At 34.9% G+C, this 25,606-nt stretch overlaps 2 protein-coding genes across 17 annotated transcripts in view; both read left to right on the forward strand.

Moving 5' to 3' along the window:
• The window catches only part of KIAA1109 (KIAA1109 ortholog), a 170,416-nt gene extending 164,691 nt beyond the window's left edge, over positions 1–5,725 (forward strand). For 11 of the 12 annotated variants that reach the window (XM_039320216.1, XM_039320215.1, XM_039320214.1 and 8 more), the window contains 6 exons: positions 542–790; positions 1,126–1,329; positions 2,101–2,295; positions 2,968–3,102; positions 4,638–4,803; positions 5,198–5,725. In XM_039320216.1, the coding sequence (XP_039176150.1) occupies positions 542–790; positions 1,126–1,329; positions 2,101–2,295; positions 2,968–3,102; positions 4,638–4,803; positions 5,198–5,414 (1,166 nt within the window). In that variant the 3' untranslated portion in view covers positions 5,415–5,725. The remainder of the gene's footprint in view (positions 1–541; positions 791–1,125; positions 1,330–2,100; positions 2,296–2,967; positions 3,103–4,637; positions 4,804–5,197) is intronic. The other variant, XM_039320218.1, reaches the window with a different exon arrangement.
• Positions 5,726–6,403: 678 nt separating this feature from the next.
• On the forward strand, positions 6,404–24,959 carry ADAD1 (adenosine deaminase domain containing 1). 5 transcript variants are annotated; one of them, XM_039320231.1, is made up of 12 exons: positions 6,404–7,023; positions 7,258–7,469; positions 9,565–9,747; positions 11,323–11,490; positions 12,900–12,986; positions 14,233–14,358; positions 14,448–14,571; positions 14,719–14,889; positions 15,292–15,518; positions 21,304–21,541; positions 21,757–21,889; positions 23,509–24,959. In XM_039320231.1, the coding sequence occupies exons 2-12, from the start codon at positions 7,268–7,270 to the stop codon at positions 23,620–23,622; spliced, it is 1,773 nt and encodes a 590-aa protein (XP_039176165.1). In that variant the 5' UTR covers positions 6,404–7,023; positions 7,258–7,267; the 3' UTR covers positions 23,623–24,959. The 5 variants fall into 5 exon arrangements, with proteins under 5 accessions (XP_039176165.1, XP_039176163.1, XP_039176166.1 ...); XM_039320229.1 differs by having other exon boundaries at positions 6,405–7,107; XM_039320232.1 differs by lacking the exon at positions 12,900–12,986 and having other exon boundaries at positions 6,405–7,107.
• Positions 24,960–25,606: the final 647 nt, after the last annotated feature.

Genomic DNA, 25,606 nt, shown 5'->3' on the forward strand with positions numbered 1-25,606 from the left:
TGTCACCCCTCAAGGCAGGGTGCAGAGCAGTCATAGGGCAGAGAGAATGGACATAGGCAAATTGGGTCATTAAGCAAACCTGGTTTCTAACATTGACTTTGTCAGGAGTCCCTTATAAAGATTATAAATGGCAATTATGTGACCCTGGACACTGCAATCATTGTAAATACATGCTTGTTGCCAAATGCTTGAATTTTGATCATGTGACCATGGGGATACTACAATTAATAAGTGCAAGAACCAGTCATAAATTACTTTATTCAATGCTATTGTAACTTTAAAAGGTTGTTAAATAAATGGTCATAAGTCAGGGATTTACTAGTGATTCTATGACAGTTTTAAAATCTGGTTGTTATACATAGATGAAAACAAGGACAATTATTTGCTCATCCTTCTCCTAAGCACAAGCATTGAAGTCTAGAAAAAAATGAAAAATTATTAATGAAATTCCTGTTCTTTATAGAAGGATTTTTTGAATCTCTAAAGTTAATCATAATGTCATTATCCTCTTCTTCGTATGTCTGTGTGCTCTGTTTTCTAGTACTAGATGCAGCACATCATCGCCACTGGCCAGGAGTATTAAAGGTGATGTCAGGATGCCACATATCCTTATTTCAGTTTCCTTTACCAGAAGATGGAAAGTTCGGAGGCTCTATGAGTTTGCATGGAAATCACATGACTTTGGCATGTTTCCATGGACCTAATTTTCGTTCAAAATCGTGGGCTCTGTTTCATCTTGAAGAACCTAATATAGCATTTTGGACTGAAGCACAAAAAATATGGCAAGAAGGTATTCAGGCATTTGTATGCCTTTTGTTTGATCTTTTCCCATATTAAGTTGTAAGGAGGACTAAACATTGGCTGATTTTTTTTGTGACCTACATACTAAACCTAATAAAATTCTGTATGGGTATAAAATGAGAGTTTGCCATGGTATCAAGAGATTTACTGAGCTCATATGCAATGACCACAAACGATACTGTGCTTGGAGGAGATATTTTGCTGTTAGATTAATTTTGGATTAATATGGATACTGTGCATATAATGGCAGACCATTGAAGTGATGACTTCGGAAAGTAACAAGATTTTTTTTTAAAAAAAAATGCTATGTTCAACCTTTCCTAGGATCCAGTGAACATTCTACATATGTTGTGCAAACACTAGACTTCCATTTGGGTCACAATACTATGGTAACAAAACCATGTGGTGCCCTGCAAAGTCCCATGGCAACAATTACTAAAATAACAAGGAGACGTCATGAAAATCCACCACATGGAGTTGCAAGTGTAAAGGAATGGTTCAATTATGTTACAGCTACACGAAATGAAGGTAAGAACAAATATATTGGTTGTTTGGGAAACTGGCATAAATTTACAAAATTTCCAATTAATAGTATGAAGGAGTTGCATGTGATGGAAAGATGCCCAAATATTCATAATTTTCTTAGTTTAAATCTTGAAGCAATTGTATAAAAAGAATGTGCTCAACTTTACAGAAAGATATGTATAAAAATAATATTAACAGTATCAAACAGCATCTGCCTATCCACAATTCTTAGGAAGAACTCAGTAGGTGGACAAAAATGCCAAATCCAATTTAAACCTCTATGCAACAAATCATTATAATAATAGTAATAATGCATTAAACTTGTATACCACCTGACTCTGAGTGACTCTGGGCCACTCATAAGAATCAAAGAAATTAAAATAAAATCTTTAAAACAAAAAAGATAAATATAAAAGATGGCAAGCACAAGTAGAGTTTCCTGCTTTTTTATCCCCATATATTGTAGAGGTTGTCAATTTCCATTCACTAAAGGATTTACAACGTGACTTAATTTTTTCCTTACCTAAATTTTATTCATTTCTCTCCTCCCCGCCATGCAGATACACCCACTCATACAACTATCTAAGAGAGTCGTCATACCTAAAATGAAATACGTCTACATGTCTTAACATTTATTCTGTGTAGAAATATAAATCTTGGTAATCTGTAATTTCCATAAATTGAAGTATTACTAATAACTGCCTCAAAAGAATCATTTATTTAAATGAGTTTATTTACATGTTATCTCAAAACATTATTTGCTATTCTTTCCAGAATTAAACCTTCTCAGAAATGTTGATGCAAACAACACAGAGCATACTACAACAGTGAAAAGCTCCAGTTTGTTAAGCGGTTTCAGAGGTGGTTCCAGTTACAATCATGAGACTGAAACAATATTTGCATTACCAAGGATGCAGCTGGATTTCAAATCCATTCATGTTCAACAACCTCAGGAACCTTTAATACATGGTAGTCTGTTTTTGTAAAAAAAAAAAAATGAACTTAATCTGCATTTTGTGTAAATGGAATAGCAACATTTTATTTAAAAAATGAAAAAAATAAATTTAATTCATGACAATTGTGACTCCATATCAATTGTGAATGAGAATTGAAATCAGATAAAATTCTTAACACTGCAATTCTATATTGTCTACCTGAGAAAACATCCCACTAATTCCAGTTGCATGTAACATGACCAATATTGCATAATAGTCTAATTATAAAATATGAAAACAAAGGAGAATGGATTTATGAATATATATTGGATAACTGATCTTCCAAATGTGACTGTAAAATGTTGGCTTTTATTACAGTTGATGTGTCAAGATAGCAAGTGCTTAAAATCAAATATAGCATAAGAGCTCATTATTGATTGTGCACACTTCAGAATCACTTCGTTTTAATGAAGGCATTTTGTACATACAAAAGAATTGTGTATCAATCAGAGATATCATGGCCTTAAGCATAAAAGTATTCTCGGAAATTTCATTTCAAATTTATGCTGAAAAAGATCAATAAAGTACATACAATTAGTACTTTTCGTTAACTTGCATTTTAAAACTTTCTCGTTAAAATGTTTTATTCAGGATATTTAATCATGTAATTACATTTCTCTGAATGATTTATGGAATTTCATTACAGATGCCAATGCCAAGCCAAAGGTAGAATGCAGTGTAGTAACAGAATTCACAGATCACATTTGTGTAACTATGGATGCAGAATTAATAATGTTTCTGCATGACTTAGTTTCTGCTTATCTTAAAGAAAAGGAAAAAGGTATGTAATTACCACTAAGATGGTATTATGTGATTTTACAACTTGCATAATAATTAACCTGTAGTTCTTATATATTTTATTAGTAAAATATTTGACTTTATTTCTATTTTTTGTCTGCCATATTGAATATCAATCTTTTGGAAGAGAATATAGCTAATGAAGTTTTTTAAAAATAGATTATTCAAACCATTTTTCATGATAAAAGGTAAATGGTTCATTAAATTCAGAATATCTATGCTACAACTAAACACACTTCCAATTGATGTTCCATCGGAAACTATTCTGAATTTGTAAGAGTATTGTTAATTTGATTGTACCAGAGATTAATTTGTATTTCAGACCCAGTTGCTATCAGTTAAGTTTTAAAAATATCACATTATATAATGTAAAATGGAATGTTTTCCTTTACAAGTATGGAAATACTATGAAATGTCATAGGCTAATATAATGTTGTTTTGAGCTATTTAGACTCAAATTGTTTTATAATATAGTATATATTATATAATATACAGTATAAAGTATATCTGTTCAAAAAATAATTGAAGTTTTCTAAAAAAAAACTGTCACAAATATATAAAATACATGATAAAGGTATACTTCAGAAATAATGTTGTGCAAATCATTCAGTGAGGTACAGGGCTTCGCTGTCTGTCCAATGGAAGTGGCTTTTCCATATGGGCATACATGTCTAGAAGACTTGTGGAGGGCTTTAAAGCAGGTGACTGAAATTTTAAATACTTGTGCTAGTTTAGAGTTTCACAGCATCTTTATTATTTGCTAGGATTTGTTATTTGCACAAATCTAGTAGTGGCATTGAATAATTATCTTACTTATAACTTTTGATATGTAATTTTTATATAAGTAATCAATAGGTTACAATGGCAATTCGGGCCACAATTTCTTTTGCTAAGCTAGGTCGTCATTAAGCTAAACATGACTGCATTTTTAGCGACTGCAGTCCTGGTTGTTGTCAGAATCCCAGGATTGTGCTGGTCATTAAGTGAGAGGAGAGAGAGACCCAGGTAAGCACAGCAGGATGTGTGCAGGTACTGTAGGCAGGTATTCTGGAGCATGGACAGGTGCTGCATGTTGCTGTGGGCAGGCACTCTAGAGTGTAAGTGGGTGAAAAAGCAGAAGTGACTTCCAATTTCCTGCCTGCTTCCCCATTTACTGTTTGTGAAAAGTTGGCAGGGTACATTGAAAATCACAATCATGTAACTGTGGTTCACTGTGACATAATCACAAGCCAGGACCGAACACCCAGTTCACAATTACAACTGTGGAGATGCTACAACAATTGAAACCAATCATCACTCCCTCTTATTCAATGCCATCGTAACTTTGCGATTCTAATAGATCTCAGTATGCAAGTCAACAGTTTTTTCTTAATAATCAGTATAATTTTGTTATATTGAATGAGTTACAAACCTCAAATTCTTATTTCTGGAGTGGTTGCAGTCTTACATATTTTATATTTGTCTATGACCAAAATGAAGATTATAGCCTAAACAGAAACATTTCTGTTCTTTTTCTAGCAGTCTTTCCACCTCGTGCTTTGTTTAGTCGGCCAGGACAAAAAAGCCCCATCAGTGTACTTGATCAGAACAGTAGTGAAAAAGAATTGGAAGAAAGTGTTACTTACACGACTGTGGATTGGAGAGAATTTATCTGTAATACTTGGCATCTGGAGCCTACATTGAGGTAATTAGCATTTGTTTTCAATAATCAGTCTGATTTTCAGACAAATATTCCACTACTTGTTACTACACAGTGAATTGTCATTTAGAAATAATTATTCTTAACTACAGGCAACTCTAATGGCTAGTTTTATACACAGCTAGGAACTATTTACAAAAATGCATGCAAAATAAAATTTATACTATGAATATATATTGCTTTATATATTAATACAAGACATAATTAGGGATGGTCTAGAACAGGAAAAGAAAGACCTGGAAAGATGCAGGGAGAGCTGCAAGACCTATAAATTCCCTTATTGTAGAATCTATGGCTATTAACATATAATAAACTATTGAACTGTAGAAAATTATTTTATTCTTGATTATTGAAAGTAACAGAATATTTTAATCTATAGGTTAATCTCTTGGACTGGAAGAAAGATTGATCCTGTCGGTGTGGATTATATTCTTCAGAAGCTTGGTTTCCATCATGCAAGAACCACTATTCCTAAGTGGCTTCAACGTGGAGTCATGGATCCCTTGGATAAAGTTTTGTCAGTTCTCATCAAAAAACTTGGCACTGCATTACAGGATGAAAAAGAAAAGAAAGGAAAAGACAAGGAAGATCACTAAAAATCCTAGAATTAGGATGGCAAACAGACTTTTTAAAATCATTTGTTTTGTGGTATGGTCACTGTTATAATTTTAAAACAATTTACACTGAAAGAACCTAATAGCTTTTTTGCTGCTATATCATCAATATTATGAATAACTTTTATTTTGAAAGAGGATGTCATTTTGTGTTCAGTCTAGTACTGCATGACAAATGTGAAGAAAACTATGAAAACTATGGTCACTGTTTGATATTTAAAACTATATTGTGTGCAATATTCTGCATCAGTTGTATCAATTTGTTATACTTGAAATAAAAATATCAAATATAACCTAGTTTAGTTGATTATTTTTTACAAGGAACATATTTAAATAATATATTACACAGGAAAAGTACTGGATACTGTCAAATAAAATGCTCCGGCACTAATGGCATTTACTTTCAGATGAGATTTTAAGATCTTGTATTGTACTCATTGCATTGCTCTCACTAGAATACCAACTTAATAAATAATATCCATATAAATGTAACTATACATCTCCATTTATTTTGGAATATCTTGATCACACACATAGTTTTAAGTTGAGTGAAAAGGATTAAGTTGAACTACACATATTCCTCCTAAATTCAATGTAAATTAGTAACATATTTACAAATAATTGAGTATTGTTCAGGAAAAAAATGGAGGTACAATTTAAAAAGCAAGGTTTCCTCTTTACAGAATAAGAGTTGGGAGGAACCTTGGAGGTCTTCTAGTCCAACCTACTGCTTGAGGAGGAGACCCTGTAACTTCTTTCTTTCTTTCTCTTTCTTTAATCTATCTATCTTATCTGTCTATGTAATCTCTATCTATCTGCATTGGAATCCTGGGGTGTTGGCTACTCCTGCCAGCTTAGTGTCATCCAAAAATTGGATGAGTGCCCCTTCTATCCCCCTATTTAAACCGTTTCTGAATATATTGAAGAGTACTGGGCCTAAAAGAGTACGTTGGTGTACCCTGCTGCCTACTTCCTTCCACGTACTTACTCGTTGAGTACAGTTTTGTCTATTTCACATTTTCCTAGCCTATCAAAAGTAGGTTCTGGTCTACTTCGCTGAATGCCTTATTGAAATCCAAGTATACTATGTCCACAGCATTTTCCCTGGTCCATTAATTTGGGCACTTCGTCAAAGAACGAACATGTATATTCATTATTCTGCATAGCGGAGGCTGGAAAGTTACATTCGGGCCAGTCACATTCGGTAATGCGGCAAAGCTGAGCGAAGCCACATTAGATCCAGCGGGTGTAGTTTTTTCCACTAATTCGGCCGCGGAATAAAGAACCTTCAGAGCTCCCTCCCCTAAATCCTCCGTATTCATCCAACTTCTTAAAGCGGGCGGCAACCCTTACTCTAAAAAGGGACGGTCAGATAAAATCCTCCTTTCCTTTGCAAATGATCAGGAGGAGGGCACGTGTTCCACCAAACCGCTCGTTTCTACGAGGCATCCCAACCAGCGAGCCGCCGCCCAAGAACCGTTAAAGCGTCGGGCGGAGGAGGAGGAGGAGGATAAGTGTGAATCACGTGATCGGCAGCTTTAAAAGCGGGCGAAGGCGGCGTTTTCCCGCGTGGGATTCTAGAACTCGGGAGGTTCGGTCCCGCGCTTTCTTTTCAACTTCGTGTAGTTTCTCCCGAAGGCGGAGTTTCCGTTGGAGCTCCTTGGGTGGGCTAAGGGTTAGTGGCCTCCTTCGTTTCCTAAGGGAGACACGTTTTCTCCGCTGCCCCTTCTCCCAATTGCGGGACGGACACTCAGAAGACCGCCATATTGACGCCAGAATGCCCTGCTGATAAATAATGCTCTTTGTTGTTTCGACTTGGTTTTAGGTGAGAAAAGATGGCAAATGACTGGGTTTCTAGGGTACCTAGTTTTGCTCAAATGTTGAAGAAGAACTTGCCTGCCCAGCCATCTCAACCTTCTGCCCCGTCTTCGTCTCACAGTGGTTTGTTTCGGCAAGCAGAGAATGCTAAACCGGTGTTTTTAATCCCAGAAACATCCAGTGTATCAAACTTGGCATCTAAGGTGACCCCTATTACAGGTATTGGTTTTGAATGATGGCTTTTCCTATTACGTTGTCTATCAACACTAAAGAATTAGGAGTTTGGTAGTACTTAAAGCATTCTAAAAAAAATTGTAGTAAATATATATATAAACTAGGACTATGATTAAACTATGGATATGTGCCTAGTCCTGTCTTTGGATGTCGATTCTCATCCTTAAAAGGTAATACCTTAATACAGGTGCTGGTATGTAAATGTAATGAGGCCTGGTTCCTTTTGCTTTAATAGATTAACTTATTTGCAGTTTAAAACACTTCTTAATTATTTTATTCCTCTAATAACGTTTTTGCAAAATTGGATAGCCTTGTTCAATAAAAGCATCTGATTCAAATAATTTTGCTAATAATTAGCAAAAGTGTTCCCTTTCCAACATTTAATGACCACAGCAAAATTAGTATGTTGACATTTTAGAACATTAAAATAAACACTATTTGGAGTAAAATACTAGAATTTTTAAAATAACTGGGGAATTCTGGGAGTTGACATCCACACTTCAAGTAACCAAGATTGAGAAATGCTGGTATAGTGAGCAAAGCAAGATGTAGTTGCAGTATACAACTATAGTATAGCAGTGGGAAACTCCATTTTTTTCCTTATTTTTTTCTGAGGTCAGTATTCGGATATTCTTTTCACTTTCAGAACAAATCTCTACTCCATTTGAATCTAAGGTAACCATTGGACTATTCAAATCACTCTTTTTCATTTAAGGGTGATTTCATGGGCAAGAGTAACTTCTCACATTGCACGGGCCTAACTGTTCTTTTTGAAATAAATTATCTTGAGGCAAGACATTTTTTACTTGGCAGTGTATACAGTATGTTTGATATTTTTTAGCTTTCTTTAAAAAAAATCTTCATTGGGCTGAAAACCATGAAATTGTCTTCATAAGATGCTACTCTTGTTGGAATGGTTAGGATCCTGGTGACAACTCTCAAGTGTTGCAGTATAGCTCCAACCATGTGAAAGAAAGTATATTCTTTGCCATTGACCAGTTTTAAGTCTGCTCCCAATTTATGTATATGTTTGTTTTGTCTGGTTTATGAACTTTTTGGTGTAGTGTTGCTTTCCTTTGTTTTGTTTTTGTATTCTGTTTTTGGAAACTGTATTTTAATGTTTTGAATAAAATAAAACATTGAGTGAAAACATCTGGTTTTGATTGCTGTGTAATTTGGAGTACATAATCATTTGTTGTAGCACACTGCTAATCATTATTTTAAAAAAGAACTAAAAAGGAATGGTAACTGTAGTGCTAATTTCCTGGCATTACATCTATTCTCTTTTCTATGGTTCTCTTCGTAGAACCTTCAAAATTTAATTAGCAAGATATTAATTGTTGAATAGTTTCACAATAACTTTACAGTTATTATTGTACAGTATTCCCATTTAGGTCTCTTACCAGAATATGAGACAATACAATTATATTTAATATTTTCAGTGCAACTTCCATGTTATCAGTTACAAGAGCTTGTACTGTTGTGAGATTTACATTTTCAATCTGTACAGTTGGTAATTTGGCTACACATATACTAGTATGACAATTAGATTTGGTAGCAGTTACTTCTATATCTTATTGCAGACAATGTTCATTAACAGAGTTCTTTGAATATGATGTATCCATCTGATATTAGCCATTGATACAGGTTGACAAATCTTTGGCACAACTCTTGTTTGATCTGTTGTTTTTGGATGTTGCTCCAGTTATACAGATTAATACATTTATAGTTCAGAATACCCCAAGCATTCCATTATGTTGTAGATATAATTATATAATCTCTTTTCTTACTAGTTACTGATTTTCTCATATGGTATTTATCTAGATAAACATATATTGGTATTTTTAAAATAACTATTAACAGTTCTATCCTTCCCTGTACAGGTTCTTAAAGGGGCAGATCAAGAATAAAATGGAATAAATGCACAAAAAGTCTTATTTGTAAATTGCCTCTAAAGAGGAATTTTTGGAAGGGAAGAAATACAAATAATAACAGTGAAGGACATTACTGTGTTTCAGATCAAGTAAATGCTATAATTCACATTAGTTCTTTTTTCCTACTATTTACCAATGCACTTTAGGTCATGACTATCAATATACTAAAACTGTGCCTGTAATTCCAATTACTTCACTTCCTCCCAAGAAAATTCCAAAGGAATTTATTACAAAATACAAGCGAGGAGAGATCAACCCAGTCTCAGCTTTGCATCAGTTTGCACAAATGCAGCGTGTACAGCTTGAATTAAAGGAAACTGTGGCAACAGGTTAGTTTTTTAATTGTAAATTATCTGCAGTGTTCTAATAGTTGGATATTGAAATATGTATTATGTATATCAGAAAACCATAGGAAACGCTGGTAAATATGCTGCATATAGAACTCCACTGCTTGTTAACTTGTGGTTTTTCCTCAGTGTAGTGCAAGAAATTAAACTAAAGTGTGTTTGGCACACTGGTGGGAAATTCTTTTCAGCTGGGGACTGCATATTTATACCAGCATTAAGGAAGGCTTAACTGAAGATGTCATGATGGCTCCAGTTTTGGCCCTTTTTGGTTCTTTTCCAAAGGTAGTAATTCATACAATCTACTGTATAAGATCTGGAGACAAACCACAGTATGTAATTTATATTTATTAGATCCAGCCTATACTTGTACAACTCAAAGTGTTGTACATAATGTTCCTGCTTTCTACTTTTTTCCCCACAACAACAATCTGATGAGATGGGTTGGGTTGATAAAGACTGGTCCAAAGTCACCCAGTCAGCTCCCATGCATAAGGGAGGAATAGAACCCATGGTCTCCCAGTTTCTAATCCAGTGCTTTAACACTGCAAATGGTGAAAGGGGGAAAAATTAGAGGTGCCTTAAGCTTCTGCAAGGCTTAAAATACTTACTGCACTTTTTAAACTTCCAGTAAAAGAAAATAAAAATTGATCCCAATTACTACAGAGGCACTCCTGAATTAACCAACCGTAGTTAATGTATTTTCTGAATTAAACTATAGAAAATCACTCTGAAAGCAAATGAAAGATCTTGATTCCAAAACTCAGAAATCCTGGTATAATATATTTGAAAAATATGTAATGGCTGTTCTAAATGCCATCTGTCAAGTATTCACATTGTTCTATAGGCTTACTTGTGAAGTCAGATTTTTTAATTGCTGTTCCAATATTTTTACTATGATATTGCATGCCAGACTTAAATAAGATTATTAAGATGTGTCTTATCTTCACCTAGCTAAAATCTAAAATTCTCTTATCTAGAAATCTGATATAACACATGATGCTAGGAATTGATAAATGGATGCTAACTTCACCCATTTATCACAAAGAGGGTTTTATTTGGTAGTGTGAAACAACTCTCAACAATCTATGTTGGAATATTTAAACATGCATTTCAGTTATTCTGTTAATTGACAAGATAATTACAATGTGGTTGCATCTTTGGATGAGGACAGAAAATTACAGAAATGTTAATCCATTGAGAATCATAACTTTTATTTTTTATTTTTCCTAAATCTAGGTCAGTGGTTCTCAACCTTTCTAATGCCGCGACCCCATAATACAGTTCCCCATGTTGTGGTGACCCCCAACCACTTATATATCACCGGGTGCCAGGGGCGTGGCCAAAGAAAAGGGGGAAAAAATGGCGGACAGCCTTGTTTGGCGACCCCCGTGAAATGGTCGTTCGACCCCAAATGGGGTCCCGACCCACAGGTTGAGAACCACTGATCTAGGTAGACTGGAGTTTGATATTAGTAAAACATGCTTAAAGCTGGATGAAAACATGTTAATTTATATGAAACTAGAAATAAATGTTTGCTTTTCTTTTTGCATTTTGAAGGAAATCTCTTGGGAACTTACTTTGCTTTTTGTGCTGTAGTTGATGGCATTCAGTATAAGACTGGATTGGGCCAAAATAAAAAGGAATCAAAATCAAATGCAGCAAAGCTTGCTCTTGATGAACTTCTGCAATTGGAAGAGGCAGAACCAAAAGCTTTAGAAAACCCAGGTAAAGCTTTTATTTTGAAACATAAATGGATATTCTCTCTATGCAATTGGAATTTGAGGGATAGAAGTAACATCGCCCCACTGTTTAGTGCAGCAGTCCCCAACGTTTTGGGTGTCAAGGATCGGTTCTATGGAGAGAGACTTTTCCAACAACCTGGGGGGGGACACGTGGTTTTATGTGCTACCTGCATCTTGCATGTGCGTAGATGGAGCTTCGCACATCTTTGTTCTTTGAAGTGTTTCATTAGCCGGAACCATAACAGCTAGTTTGCTCGGCTCAGTTTCTTGTACCAGTCCATGGCCCGGGGTTTGGGGACCCCTAGTTTAGTGGAATTCTTTATATCTGAAACTTAGTACTAGGGATTCTGGAGAAAAGGGCAAATAGAATAATTTTACCTAACCTTGCAGTGGTAGGTAGGTTTACATTATTGGGACACATTATGTATGTAGCTACCCATCTCATATACAGTATGTGACTCTGAGTAGCATAACCCCTCAAAAGCTAATAAAAACATTAAACTAATAAAATCATTAAAAAACAATCTGGAAAGCACTCAATTTTTCTCCCATATGGGTTTAGATGAAGAGAAGCATAAATCAAATTGTAGAGTCCTAGATTTAATCTTTTGTAGAAGCTGCTGCCTTAAATAATTTACACAAGTATTTTTATAAATCTACCTTGGTAACATTTTCTCTTCTGCCAATATGATATTGCTTCGTGCACATCTTAAATTGCTGTTAAGATACGATGTTAAAGTGCTGATTTCCCTCTTAAACGTCTGCCATTGAAGAGCAGTCCCACTATAATAATAATAATAATAATAATAATAATAATAGTAGTAGTAGTAGTAAAGTTGGAAGGGACCTTGGAGGTCATCTAGTCCAACCCCCTGCTCGGGCAGGAAACCCTACACCATTTCGGACAAATGGCTGTCCAGTCTCTTCTTAAAAACTTCCAGTGTTGGAGCATTTACTGCTTCTGGAGGCAAGCTGTTCCACTGATTAATTGTTCTCACTGTCAGGAAGTTTCTCCTTAGTTCTAGGTTGCTTCTCTCCTTGATGAGTTTCCACCCGTTGCTTCTTGTCCTGCCTTCAGGTGCTTTGGAAAATAGCTTAATTCCCTCTTCTTTATGGCAGCCCCTGAGATATTGGAATACTGCTATCATGTCCCCCCTTGTCCTTCTCTTCGTTAAACTAGACATACCCAATTCTAGCAAAGGTTTGTTAACCATTACCTTGGAAGGAAGTCTTTTGACTGAATTAACTGGGAACAGGGTCAATGCAGTCAGGACGGAGCAGTAATGAGACAGAAAATTTCATAGCAGCATAGATGGGGGATGGCCCAAGGATAGCACTTCATCTTAGTAGTATGGAAGGGTGTAATCTTTATAACTGCTACTATGTTTGCAGGTCCTGTCAGAAATTTTGCTGAAACTATACATGCAACCAAACCTCAAATAACAACAGAATCTACTTATTTTACAAAGATTCATTATGGTAGGAATGTGCTGTTTTACTCTTAAACATCTAAATTAATCCACGTAGTTTATCCATTTTATTGATGAAGTAATGCAGTATCTGTGATGGCATTGAATTATCAGTCTATTAAGTGCCTGCTTATCTGTGTTGCAGATAAATTTCAATTTCTGTAAGTAAGACCTCATCAGGGCTTGTAGTACGAGACCAACTTGATGCTCACTTGATCCTTGCCTTCATTGTTAATTAAGACAGCCAAGGAAGATCTGGTTGATTGGTTGCAGAGAGTGATTATGTTTCACTAAAGAAAGGAACTGTACCACTTAGTGTTAACCTCTAGTTAAGGATCCTTCTTAAATCTCCCCCTTAGTAAAATAAGTCTGGTTTGCAATTGCCTTTTTTTTTTTTTTTAACCTGCTTTCATAGATGTCCTTGCTGACAATTTTCAAATGGATAGCTTTTTGGCTGAGATAGTGTGTAGATTTCTGATCTGGGCAGTGTGATAGTCTAGATCAGACATGTCACACTCACAACGTTGCGTAACATATCGGAACTTTTTCCCCATTGCCAGCAATGGGTGTGTGTGTGTGTGTATGTATGTATGTATATATGTATAACTAGCTATCCAGGGTCACATTCAAACCACAGGTTGGACATACCTGATCTAGACTTTGAGGGGCTTTCCAACCCTCTAATTCAAGGGTAAATGGATTCCTGGCCTGGATTTGAAACTCACACAACTCTTGTGATTATGGGCAGAGAAATCTGCATTAGGAGCTAGATGGAGCAATAATATTTGCATGAAGGTCTCAAATAGAGATCATGTGACTGCAAAACCTTGCACTGTTGTAATTGTGGATTACAGTCATGTAACCATTGGGATGCTGCTGCTGACAAGTCGAGAGATAATTATCTCTCTACAGCATCATTGTAAATTCAATCCCTGAATATGGAGTCATTAAGCAAGGATCACCTGTAGTTCAAATGTCTAAACTGGCCATTATCTTTTGATAGAGGGATAAAGATCACTGGCTACATGTTAAATGTTCTCTAACTGGTTGTGGGTTCCAAGTACAATTTTACTTTGGTATTTTCAAAATAAGTAGTTGAAAGTCCTACAGGTTTCAAGAAAATGATTTTCCATTCACAAGTTACCTACTATTTATGCACTGAAGAATGTAAACTTTAATGTTCTTTCTTTTCTTGAATGATTATATCAGTATAGCTAAAAAAAACTTGTTTACTTTTTTAAAAAATATTTTATTAGAGGGACAGCATCTCGCACATAAAAAAATTTCTCAAATTGTCAGAGAAACATTCGATAATTTGGTGGCTAAGCATCCAGAGTACCAGAGTTGTAGCAGTTCAGTAGCTGCCTTCATAATTGAAAGAGGTAGGCATGTTTCCCACAAATAATACTGTTTAGGTATTGGTAGTCTTTTTAGCCTGAACACACACAAAAAAATACTTTTTTCCCCATAGCTACACAATATGAAGTGGTAGCTATTGGAACAGGTGAATTTAACTATAGCCAATGCAGTCATCCTGATGGAAGAGTGTTGCATGATAGTCATGCAATTGTTACTGCAAGGCGCTCTCTACTTAGGTAAGTATATAATGATGCTTCCCCCTCCCCCCAGTTACATTTATATAATTCTTCAGTAGTGTTGAAGTTCATAGAAATTCAACTGCAGTTTATAAGGATTTTAAAGACCTGATATCTAATTTCTAAATTGTTAATATTTCTTTAAAGGTATTTTTATAGACAGCTTTTACTTTACTACAGTAAGAATCCTTCTATGATGGACAAATCCATATTTTGTACTGAACCAACATCTAACCTGCTTGCATTAAAACTGAATGTAAAAATATTTCTCTACATGAATCAGTTGCCAAAAGGATCTGCTCGGATAAAGTCCAAGCTGTAAGTATTATTTTCTAAAGGTAAACCAGAATTCATAAAAATACACAATTTCCCTCATAAACATGTTTTTAATTATGTATTCCTGAGACTTTTTGTTTATTTAATTTATATATCTCACTGTACTTAAAAGCCCAAAGTGGCATAAATATTACTCTCCTATTTTTTTGCTCCCCCAAAGCCACTCTATGAGATAGGTTGTCGAAAAGCTGTCCATTGAATTCCTACGGCTGAGAGTGAATTAGAATTTGTGTTTTTGTACTCCTTGTCCAACACCTTAATATGTTATATCTTGATAAAATATTCTTGCAGAACAATAAAATACTTTTCAATCTAGCTTTTATTTCAGTGTTTTGTATCCTCTTAAAATATTATTTCTATTTCTCTTATCTATATTTGTTGTAGACACCTCAATCCAAACTCAGTGTCTGCATTTGAAGCTGATGAAGAACTGTGTCTTCATGTGGTTGTTGAAGGCAAGGTTTATCTCACAGCTTTTTGTCCTGCTGAAATTGCCACAATAAGCAGCATGTCTACCAGTGATAAACTGACCAGGTGGGAAGTATTGGGTGTTCAAGGAGCCCTACTGAGTCACTTCATTCAGCCAGTTTATGTTAGCACAATAATTCTTGGTAAGTAAATTATTTCTAATTCAGCAGTGCTATATTATAAAGATATACAGTCATGTAAAAAAGAAAGTACTGTAGTTTTACGCATCAGGATATAGTAAAACTCATTCTGTCCTTAGCAGTTCTTTTTTTTTTTCAAAGATAATTTTTATTAAATTTTTGAAATTTTACAAAAACAAAACAATCTTCCCCCCCACCTCCCCAACCCTCCCATTCCCTCCCCCGACCTTCCCAGAGCTGAATATAGGCTTAATTAAAATTTCATCAAAAAATCTTAAAAAAGATATAAACCATAAATGAATCTAACATTAGTTAGAAATCTAAATACATTAATTAGAAAAATTATAAAATAATTAACAATAATATATATATAAAGAAAAACATGAATACAAAAAATAAATGTTTAGAAAGGAAAAAAAAGGAAAAGGAAAAAAGAACAAAGAAAAAAAAAGAAAAAATATTCCATTTTAAATATAAATTATTAAAAAGCTAAGTAATATTTTTATATCCAACTTATGTTGTATAAAATCTATCCATTTTTCCCATACCGCAACATACTTCTCTTGCGATTGATCCTTCAAGAAAGCCGAAATCTTTGCCATTTCCGCCAAATAGGAAACTTTAAGAAACCACTCTTGCAAAGTAGGCAAAGATTCCTTCTTCCAACATTGTCCTACTAACAACCTTGCGGCTGTAATTAAATTTAACATCAATGTAATCTCCTTAGTATCACAATCAATAACGATACCTAACAAAAACAATTGTGGGGTAAATTTTACCCTCCTTTTAAAAATTCTTTGAATATTCCACCATATCTTAATCCAAAAGGCTTTTATATTTTTACATGAATCTATAAAATTGCTTAAATCACAATTTAATATGTTGATGGCTGATCAAACTGCAACTAACTTATTGTATATGAAACAAAATACATTTTGTAATGCTAACAAACCAGGGAGATGGTTGGCATATCAATTGAGAAAGAAACAGAGACAGAGAATTATAGATAGAATAAATTATAATGGTAAATTGGTATATCAGAAGGAGCTGATTAAGAAATCTTTTTTAGATTATTACCAAAAATTATATAAGAGTACTAAAGTACAGGTTTTAGATATAGATAATTATTTAAATGAAGCCAACTTCCCTAAATTAACAGAAGATCAGAAACAAGAAATTAATGGTTTGATTACTAATGAGGAAATTGAGATGGTGATCAAAGAATTAAAATTAGGTAAAGCACCGGGTACGGATGGCTTGACATCTATTTATTATAAAACTTTGATACAAGAGATGGTTCAACCTTTAAGAGAACTTTTTAATAATATATTACAGGGCTCAGAGATTCCCCCGTCATGGGGTAGAGCTTTTATATCTTTAATTTCAAAAGAAGATCAAGACCTTACTTTACCAAAGAATTATAGACCTATATCTCTTTTAAATGTAGATTATAAGATTTTTGCGAAAATTTTAGCCAATAGGCTCATGAGGGTTTTGCATCATGTCATACATACAGACCAAACAGGTTTTATAACTGGAAGGTATATGAAGAATAATGTCAGACAAATCATTAATTTATTAGAATATTTAGATAAAAATAATCAAGTTTCTGCAGGATTGATATTTTTAGATGCTGAAAAAGCTTTTGATCAATTGAATTGGCAATTTATGTTAAGATTAATTGAGAAAATGAATTTTGGAGGAAAAATTTTACAAGCTCTTGGTGTTATTTATCAAAAACAAACGGCACAACTTATAGCTAATGGGGGTTTGTCAGAGGTTTTTACAATAGTAAAAGGGACTAGACAGGGATGTCCATTGTTACCACTGCTGTTTGTTTTAACTTTGGAAATATTGCTGATTAAAATTCGAGAATCACAGCAAATAAAAGGAATAGAAGTCAATAAAAAAGAATATAAATTAAGAGCCTTTGCAGATGACTTGGTGGTTACCTTATCACAACCTATTCATTCTGTAGTAGAGTTACTACAATTGATACATCTATATGGACGGGTTTCGGGTTTTAAAATTAACAATAATAAGACTAAAATATTACCCAAAAATATGACCAATCATGATAAGCAGACTTTGGTTAATTTGACAGAATTTGAGGTTGTTGATAAGGTAAAATATCTGGGGGTTACTTTATCTGTCTCTAATGCAAAACTGTATAAAAATAATTATGAAAAGCTGTGGGTTAAGATACAAAGAGATTTGAAAAATTGGGAGAAGTTGCAATTATCTCTTCTGGGAAGAATTGCGGCAATTAAAATGAATGTTCTGCCAAAGTTTCTTTTTTTATTTCAAATGATACCTATTTTAAAGAATGAGGTTAATTTAAATGAATGGCAGAAAGGTATCAACAAATTTATTTGGGCAGGGAAAAAACCAAGAGTAAAACTTAAAATTATACAAGATACTCGTGAGAGAGGTGGACTCAAGGTACCGAACTTGAAATTGTATTATGATGCTGTGGTTTTAACATTAATTAGTGATTGGGTTAACTTAACAAATGTAGAAATACTCCTCTTGGAGGGTTGGGATCTACTTTTTGGATGGCATGCCTATTTAATTTTTAATAAAAAGGTTGACAGGGTTTTTAAATCTCATAAGGATTTCTTTACTTCGGGTCTCGAGGAAATATTATAGGACTGATTCTAAAATTCCATTATGGGCCATACCATGGCATGCGATAGAGGGGATAAGGAGAGGAGTTAAGATGGATAGTGTTTCTTATGCACAATTACTTAGATGGGATGGTAAAAATTGGCAGTTAAAATCTTTGGAAGATTTAGCACAAGAAAATATTATATATTCATGGTTTCAGTATAGACAAATTGTGGATAGATGGAAGGTAGATTGTAATGTGGGTTTGCTTAGAGAAGATGAGAATTTTTTTAAACAAGTAAAAGATCAAAGACGAACTCACATTAAGAGAATTTATGGGGTGTTAGTAGAATTGGATTCAGAAGCAGAATTAGTTAAAGAATGTATGATTAAATGGGCACAAAATTTTGGTGAACCAGTTTTATTAGATACTTGGGAAACTATTTGGGTGAGAAATGTTAAATTTACACAAGCCCAGAATTTAAGGGAGAATTTTTATAAAATGTTTTACAGATGGCACCTTGATCCACAAAAAATGTCTCGTATGTATCCTGACTTACAGCCTAAATGTTGGAAATGTGGATGTTTGGATGCTACTTATTATCATATCTGGTGGTCGTGTAAAAATGTCCTTAGCAGTTCTTAAAAGTAGGAAATACGAAGTCAGATGAACAACACATGACGTATTACACCATGTCATCATTTATTTATTTTTTTTAAAAAAGCCAAAATGGAGAAGGCATATGTGGAAAAACTAGGTACACCTTTACTGCTTCCATAGGTATGAAAAGGCTAAGTAACAGCCAGATGCTGCTAATCAAGTATACTTGATTAATTGATCATCAGGAGGTGATGATGATCTATAAAAACTGAAATGTTAGACGTTTGCTGATCTCCAGTATAGAAGTGAGTGCTAATACAATACTGAAGAGTAAAATCATCAGCAATATTTTTAGAGAAGCAGTTGTTGCTGCCTATCAGTCTGGGAAAGGTTATAAGGCCCTTTCCAAACAATTTAAACTCCATCATTTTACAGTGAGGAAAATAATTTATAAGTGGAAAACATTCAAGATCTTTACAAATAATCCCAGAAGTGGATGTCCTAGCAAATTCACTCCAAGATCAGACTGGAATGCTCAGAGAAATTGCAGAAAAATCCAAGAGTTACATCTCAAGATTCCACAGGCTTTAGTTAGCATGTTAAATGTTTAAAGTTCATGACAGCACGATAAGAAAAAGACTGAAAAAGTATGGTTTGTTTAGAGAGAAAGCATATTCTCTCTAAAAAGAACATGGCAGCAAGGCTTAGGTTTGCAGAGTTGCATCTAAACAAATCACAAGACTTCTGGAACACTGTTCTTCAGACAGATGAGATCAAAGTAGATGTTTGACCATAATGCTAGTGCCATGTTTGGTGAAAAAAAAAATTGCATATTAGCACAAACATCTTGTACCAACTGTCAATTGTGATGGAAAAGGTGATGATTTGGGCCATAGGACCTGGCCATCTTAACAGTTTTTGAGTTGACCATGAACTTTTCTATATAATAAAATATTATAAAGTCAAATATGAAAGCTGTCTGGCATTGGGTCATGTATCAGGACAATGATCCCAAGTGCACCAACAAATCTAAAACAGAATGGCTGAAAATAAAAAAAAAAAACAAGGTGTTCTAATGGGCCAGGCAGAATCCAGACCTCAATCCAATTGAAATGCTGTGGTGGGACCTCAAGAGACGTGCATAAACAAATGCCCACAAACCTCAATGAACTGAAGCAATGATGTAAAGAAAAGTCCGCAAAAAGGTGAGAGACTGATAAAGTCATACAGAAAACGTACTTCAAGTTATTGCTGCTAAAGGTGGTTCTACACGCGATTGAATCAAAAGGTGTACTTAATTTTTTACAGATGACTTCTTCCTTTTGGCTTTTTTTAAAATAAATAGTGTAATGCAGACATGTCAAACACAAGGCCCAGGGGCTGGATGTGGCCCACGAAGTGGTTTTATGTGGCCTGCGAAGCCATCCTGGAAACAGGGAATGGCCCCTGCTGCCTTGGCCCTGGCCCAGGCCAGCTGGGAACCAATGTACAATTTTGTGGTGGCCATCTATGCTGAAATGCATTCAGTCTTAGCTCCACAAGGCCATTTGGAAACAGCAAGGAACCAGCCCCTGCCGCGTCGGCCCCACTCCCTGAATGCATGCTGGGGAGGTGTCACCTTTTGTGAGGAATGAAGAAATGCATCATCGCCTGGAAGTGGCCAGCAAATGGCCCTCGCCTACTTCACATATCCGGCTTGATGGGCTCTGCCCTGGTCCCACCCCTTTCTGCCAGAGACCCTCAGATTTGTCCCACTCCTTCCCAGGCCCCCACATGCACCCTTGATGCGAATGATGTAGAGCTGGCCATGCCCACCCAATAGGCCGCACCCACTCCATTCACGCACACCCACCCTGGCCACACCCACCTGGCCCCCCAAGGGCAACCGCAATGTTGATGCAGCCCTCAGTAAAATTGAGTTTGACACCCCTGGTGTACTGTCTTGCTTGTTCATCTGAGATATTTACCTTTTTCACATGACTTGTAAGAGTAAGCTTATTAGAGAAGAAATGCAGGTTTAAATGCTACATTTAGTTGCAATAAATATGAGCTGTTTTGACATTCTAAACAAAGTATACAAATTGCAGTGCTGGAATTCTATGAGATCTTCATTTAGAACTTAAGTATACAGATTTCAATATGTATTCATATGCAGTCCTTGGCCTAACTGATGTTTGTTTTATAATGAATGGTTTAGGACAGAGGTGTCAAACTGCCGGCCCGCAGGCCGGATGCATCATAGCGAAACCACGCCCACCCCATTGCCGGCCATGGCAAAAAAGTTGTGACATGTCACATGACGTTGCGAGTTTTGACACACGTGGTTTAGGAGATCTATATTTTTAAACTGATACATGAATCTGCTATTTAGTTACAAATGTGTCTTAATCACGACTGAAATAATAAACATGAATTTTATTGCCAGTATTGGTTTTCAGTGTCTTTAAATTTTACTGCTCTATGTAAAAGTAAATGTATACTATAATTTTATAGAACTTCATCTTGACAGTAAAATTAATTTTCAAGTTAATTCTTTGATCCTCTTTTTAATATTTGTTATATGAAACTCATTTTTTTTAGGAGACACAAACTGCTGTAGTACAAGAGGATTAGAAATAGCCATCAAACAGCGCATAGATGATGCACTTAGTAAAAACCTTCCCATGTTCTACCTTGTGAATAGACCTCATATTAATTTGGCAACTGCTGCATACCCTGTGCAGATTGACCTGGAGAATAGGTCTCTTAGTGTGAATTGGTCGCAAGGAGACTTATCGTTGGAGGTGATAGATGGATTAAATGGAAAAATCATTGAAAGGTCAGTAAAGTTACAATAAAGTTCATTAAATAAAATATAAACAAATGTTCTTTAGAAAAACTATATAAATTTTAATTTTATATTAAAATAATTTTGACAGGGACTTCTTTCAAAATAATTTTTAATTTTATTATGCAATGATAGCTTACAGTTTTAACCAGTGGTAATTGTTCTTGGAATATGCATCTTATTGTTGCTATCTTTTTCAAAATTAGTTCACCCTTCAAAAGTGGTATTTCAATGGCAAGTCGTCTTTGCAAAGCTGCAATGTTAAGTCGCTTTAAGTTAGTGGTTAAAGAATCAAAGAGAGAAGATTTACTTAAAGCAACAACTTATCATGAAGCAAAGGTAACATTAGCTAATATAAATGTGTTCTAGTAAAAGTATTGTAATTTCTAATGTATGATTATAGCTATTGAATTATTGACTTCAAAGCTAAGTAATAATCATTGTGTGATTAAGTATTAGCAAAGAGAATAGCCATTATTTGAGATCTGTTGCAGAAATGGATCTGCATTGATACTAGATTTGGAAAGCGAATCTGCATATATCTTGTCTTAATTTCACAGGATGACTTCATGATACAGCCTAGTCTATAAGTAGGAATCATGTTACCCAAAACAAGCCACTTTTATTTAAATTAATAACTGTTTTCAAAATTTCTGCCCATCTTTCTATCCCTTGTTTCCTTTTTACACTTGTAACAAAAGAAAAGTTATTGAGTAGTCTTTCATTGTGGCCTTGAGGAATTTAGGATATGTAAAGAGAAGCGTCCCATATTGTGTGTGCTTTTTTATCATTTATCTCCATTTATCACAAAATGGAGAAGAAAATAAATATTGTATATACATCTTTTGTCATCTAAAAGCAAACTTTGTGATAACTCGTATTTAACATCTAAAATATGGGCTATCTATTCGAGCAGTCATAGAAAAATTGGTATTGCCTGTACGATCTGCATAGGCTTTCTCCTACTCCCCCAAACCACTAGATTAATAGATTGTGGAAAGTAAAAACTAACATTGAAGCTCAGCTTCATTCTTGGCAATTAAAGGACCAGTGTGCAGCCCTAGGATTTTTTTATATCTTCCATCCAATGAATTCCAATCCTGCTTACTATTTCTCTCCATGTACACGTAGTCCTCAGTTTACAATTACAGTTCAGCCCAAAATTTCCATTGCTAAGTGAGCTATGCCTCATTTTGCAACCTTTTTTGCTACAGTTGTTAAGCAAATCACTGCAGTTAAGTGAATCATGCAGTCATTGAGCAAATCTGGCTTTCCTCATTGACTTTGGTTATCAAAAGCCGGCTGGGAAGATTACAAATAGTGATCATGGTCCCAGGACAGTGTAACTGTTATAAGTACATGCCAGTTGCCAAATGCCAGAATTTTGATTACGTAATCACAGGGATGTTGCAATAGTCATAAGTGTGAGAACTGGTTATAAGCCCTTTTTTTAAGTGTTGTTTGTAATTTCAGTTGCTAAATGAATGGTTGTAAGTTGAGGACCATTGAGTGACTATTGAGATCATTCATCCATGTGACAGGTGACATACAGCTCTTCTTTAACTCTATTTAAAACAAAATGTCACGGAATAAAAAAGTCTAAACCATAATAATCACAGTATAAGATCTAGGGCAGCGGTTCTCAACCTATGGGTCGCGACCCCATTTGCGGTCGAACGACCATTTTACGGGGGTCGCCAAACAACGCGATCCGCCATTTCCCCCCCTCGGGGCAGCGGCGCGCATGCGCGCTACGCATGGGGGCAGCGCCGCGCATGCGCGCCGCGTCCGTGTGACGGGATCGCCGTCACACAAACATTGAGAAATGCTGATCTAGGGAAAAGTTGCAACCATTCATTACATCAGTTAAAATCAGAAAGTGCATTTCTTGAAAAGGCTTCTTGTTAAAATTTCTTACCAATTTCTTATCAATTCCTCAATATTTTTTTTAAATTTAGATTATGGCAGAATCTTATCAAGGGACAAAATACTTGCTGAAATCCTACTTGGAGCAACATGGTTATGGATCATGGATTGTGAAGTCTCCACACATTGAATATTTCACCATGTAAAAGGTTAATATACCAGCTCTATGACCTGTTGAAATAAGCTTTTGCTCTGAGAATAATTTTTTAATTGGTTAAAAATTTAGATCAGTGCTGACCAGTAATATGAGCTGATAGATAAAAAATGTGCATAAACATAAGCAAAATAAATATTCTATTTAGTTAATATATGCAGGTCTTTTTATTTCTTTGTCAATGTAAAAATAATAAAAGCTGAAGTAGTTTGTGCTACATATTTACTGTAAAGTAGACTTAACTGCTATCTCCTTTGAATTTGTGGAGTACTTTTGGGAAAATATAGTGTGGCTGACTATGATTTTGATCTGTACCATGTTATATAATAGCAGAACAAACTATTATATATCATTGGCTTGCTTTTTGAAAAGTTATGTGCAATTCTGGCATAAAAAGCCACAGTTCACCTTGTTAATCATTTTGAAACTTTGTGGGTTTAAATCCCTTTTCAGTTGTGGGACTTAAATTTATCTGCAGGAAACTACATAAATTATGCTTGCATTACAAGAGTCAACGCCTACAAATACATTTTGAACAAAGTGTGTAATCTGTTTGCTGTATATTATGGAAGTAATTCTGTAACTTGAAGAACTTTCAAACAGTATTTGGATCACTAACAGAAACAACTTAGAAAATGTAGTGGCTATCTGAAAATATTTAATTTGTAATTTGACACTTTAAGGCTTAAGTTTGATATTCATACTGCTTTGTATAGTAATACTACACTTTATTTCTAGTAAAATAAGCATGATTCAACTAATTCTGGAGAGTGTGGTTAATATACTTAAACACATTTGAAACTCAAAGCCCATAAAGTATTTTTTGCTTAAAAATAGCACCAAGCAAGAAAATATGCAAAGCTACAAGCAAAAGAGAATGTCCTTAGAAGTTAAACTATTTTGAGGGTGGGAGAGCCCTTAAAACTAAATATTTTCATTGAAGTAAATGTTTTATAGAATGGCCCTATGGAATAATTAAAACTATTTGAAGGAGTAAATCATCTAATCACTTTAATGGTTAATTCACTTTATGGATTTGTTTTAGTTCAAGAAGGAATCTTCATGATGGTTATTGAGAATGATTGTTCATGCAATTATACAAATACATAGCATTTATGTACCTTGTAGAGCCCTTACCCTTATATATGACTTCCTTTTATTTATGAAGCAACCAAACCACTGAAAGTCAATCTTTTTGTTTTAAGTTTTTAGTGATTAGACTTCCTATGTTTAAATTTAGCACAAGAATTTGTGTACAAGCATTTTTGTTATATTTCATTTGTATATTGGAATAAATGTATAATAAAATTAGCAATATTCAGTGCTTATTTCTTTGCTAATTTAGTATTTACCAATAAAACTGGTCTCTGCTATAAACCAAGAGTTATCTAAATTTTCCTTTTATAAGAAAATGAGTCATTTTCCCTTCCCTGGAGTAATTTTTTCAAGTAGTATTACAACAGATCTCTGAAAGGATTATTCTTCCCAATCATAAAATTAAGCATTCAACAAGTATCTTAATAAGCAGGTATTCTATATATATCTCTCTCGCTGAAAAATTATTCAGTCCCAAGATTTGCTAGGAATTCCAAAGAAGCGAATGACATTGTCCTTTTTCCAAATCTCATGCCTATAGACCTATTTATAGAAAAGCACTTGTTCCTAACAGCAAATATTTAGTTGTATGAACCTGTATAGCAACCTCTTCAGCTTTGCAGGCTGGTGGGGGAGGAGAGGGGATGGTTCCATGCGAGCAGCCCTATTTGCGCAAGCAGTGGACATGCACACCCACCACTCACATAAAGGGAGTTGTGTGCACTTGTGTGTTGCATACACACACTCGTCCGCCACTTCTGCAGCCCCGTTCTGAATAGTCCATGGCCCAGGAGTTGGAGACCCCTGCTGTATATGATTGAATTTTGCAGATGATAATATAAACAATCTGCAATTTACCAAAATGCAATCTACAAAAGTAG

Source organism: Crotalus tigris, unplaced genomic scaffold (genome assembly GCF_016545835.1).
Source record: "Crotalus tigris isolate CLP2741 ecotype Arizona unplaced genomic scaffold, ASM1654583v1 scf7180000023625.2024221, whole genome shotgun sequence".
NCBI lineage: Eukaryota > Metazoa > Chordata > Lepidosauria > Squamata > Viperidae > Crotalus > Crotalus tigris.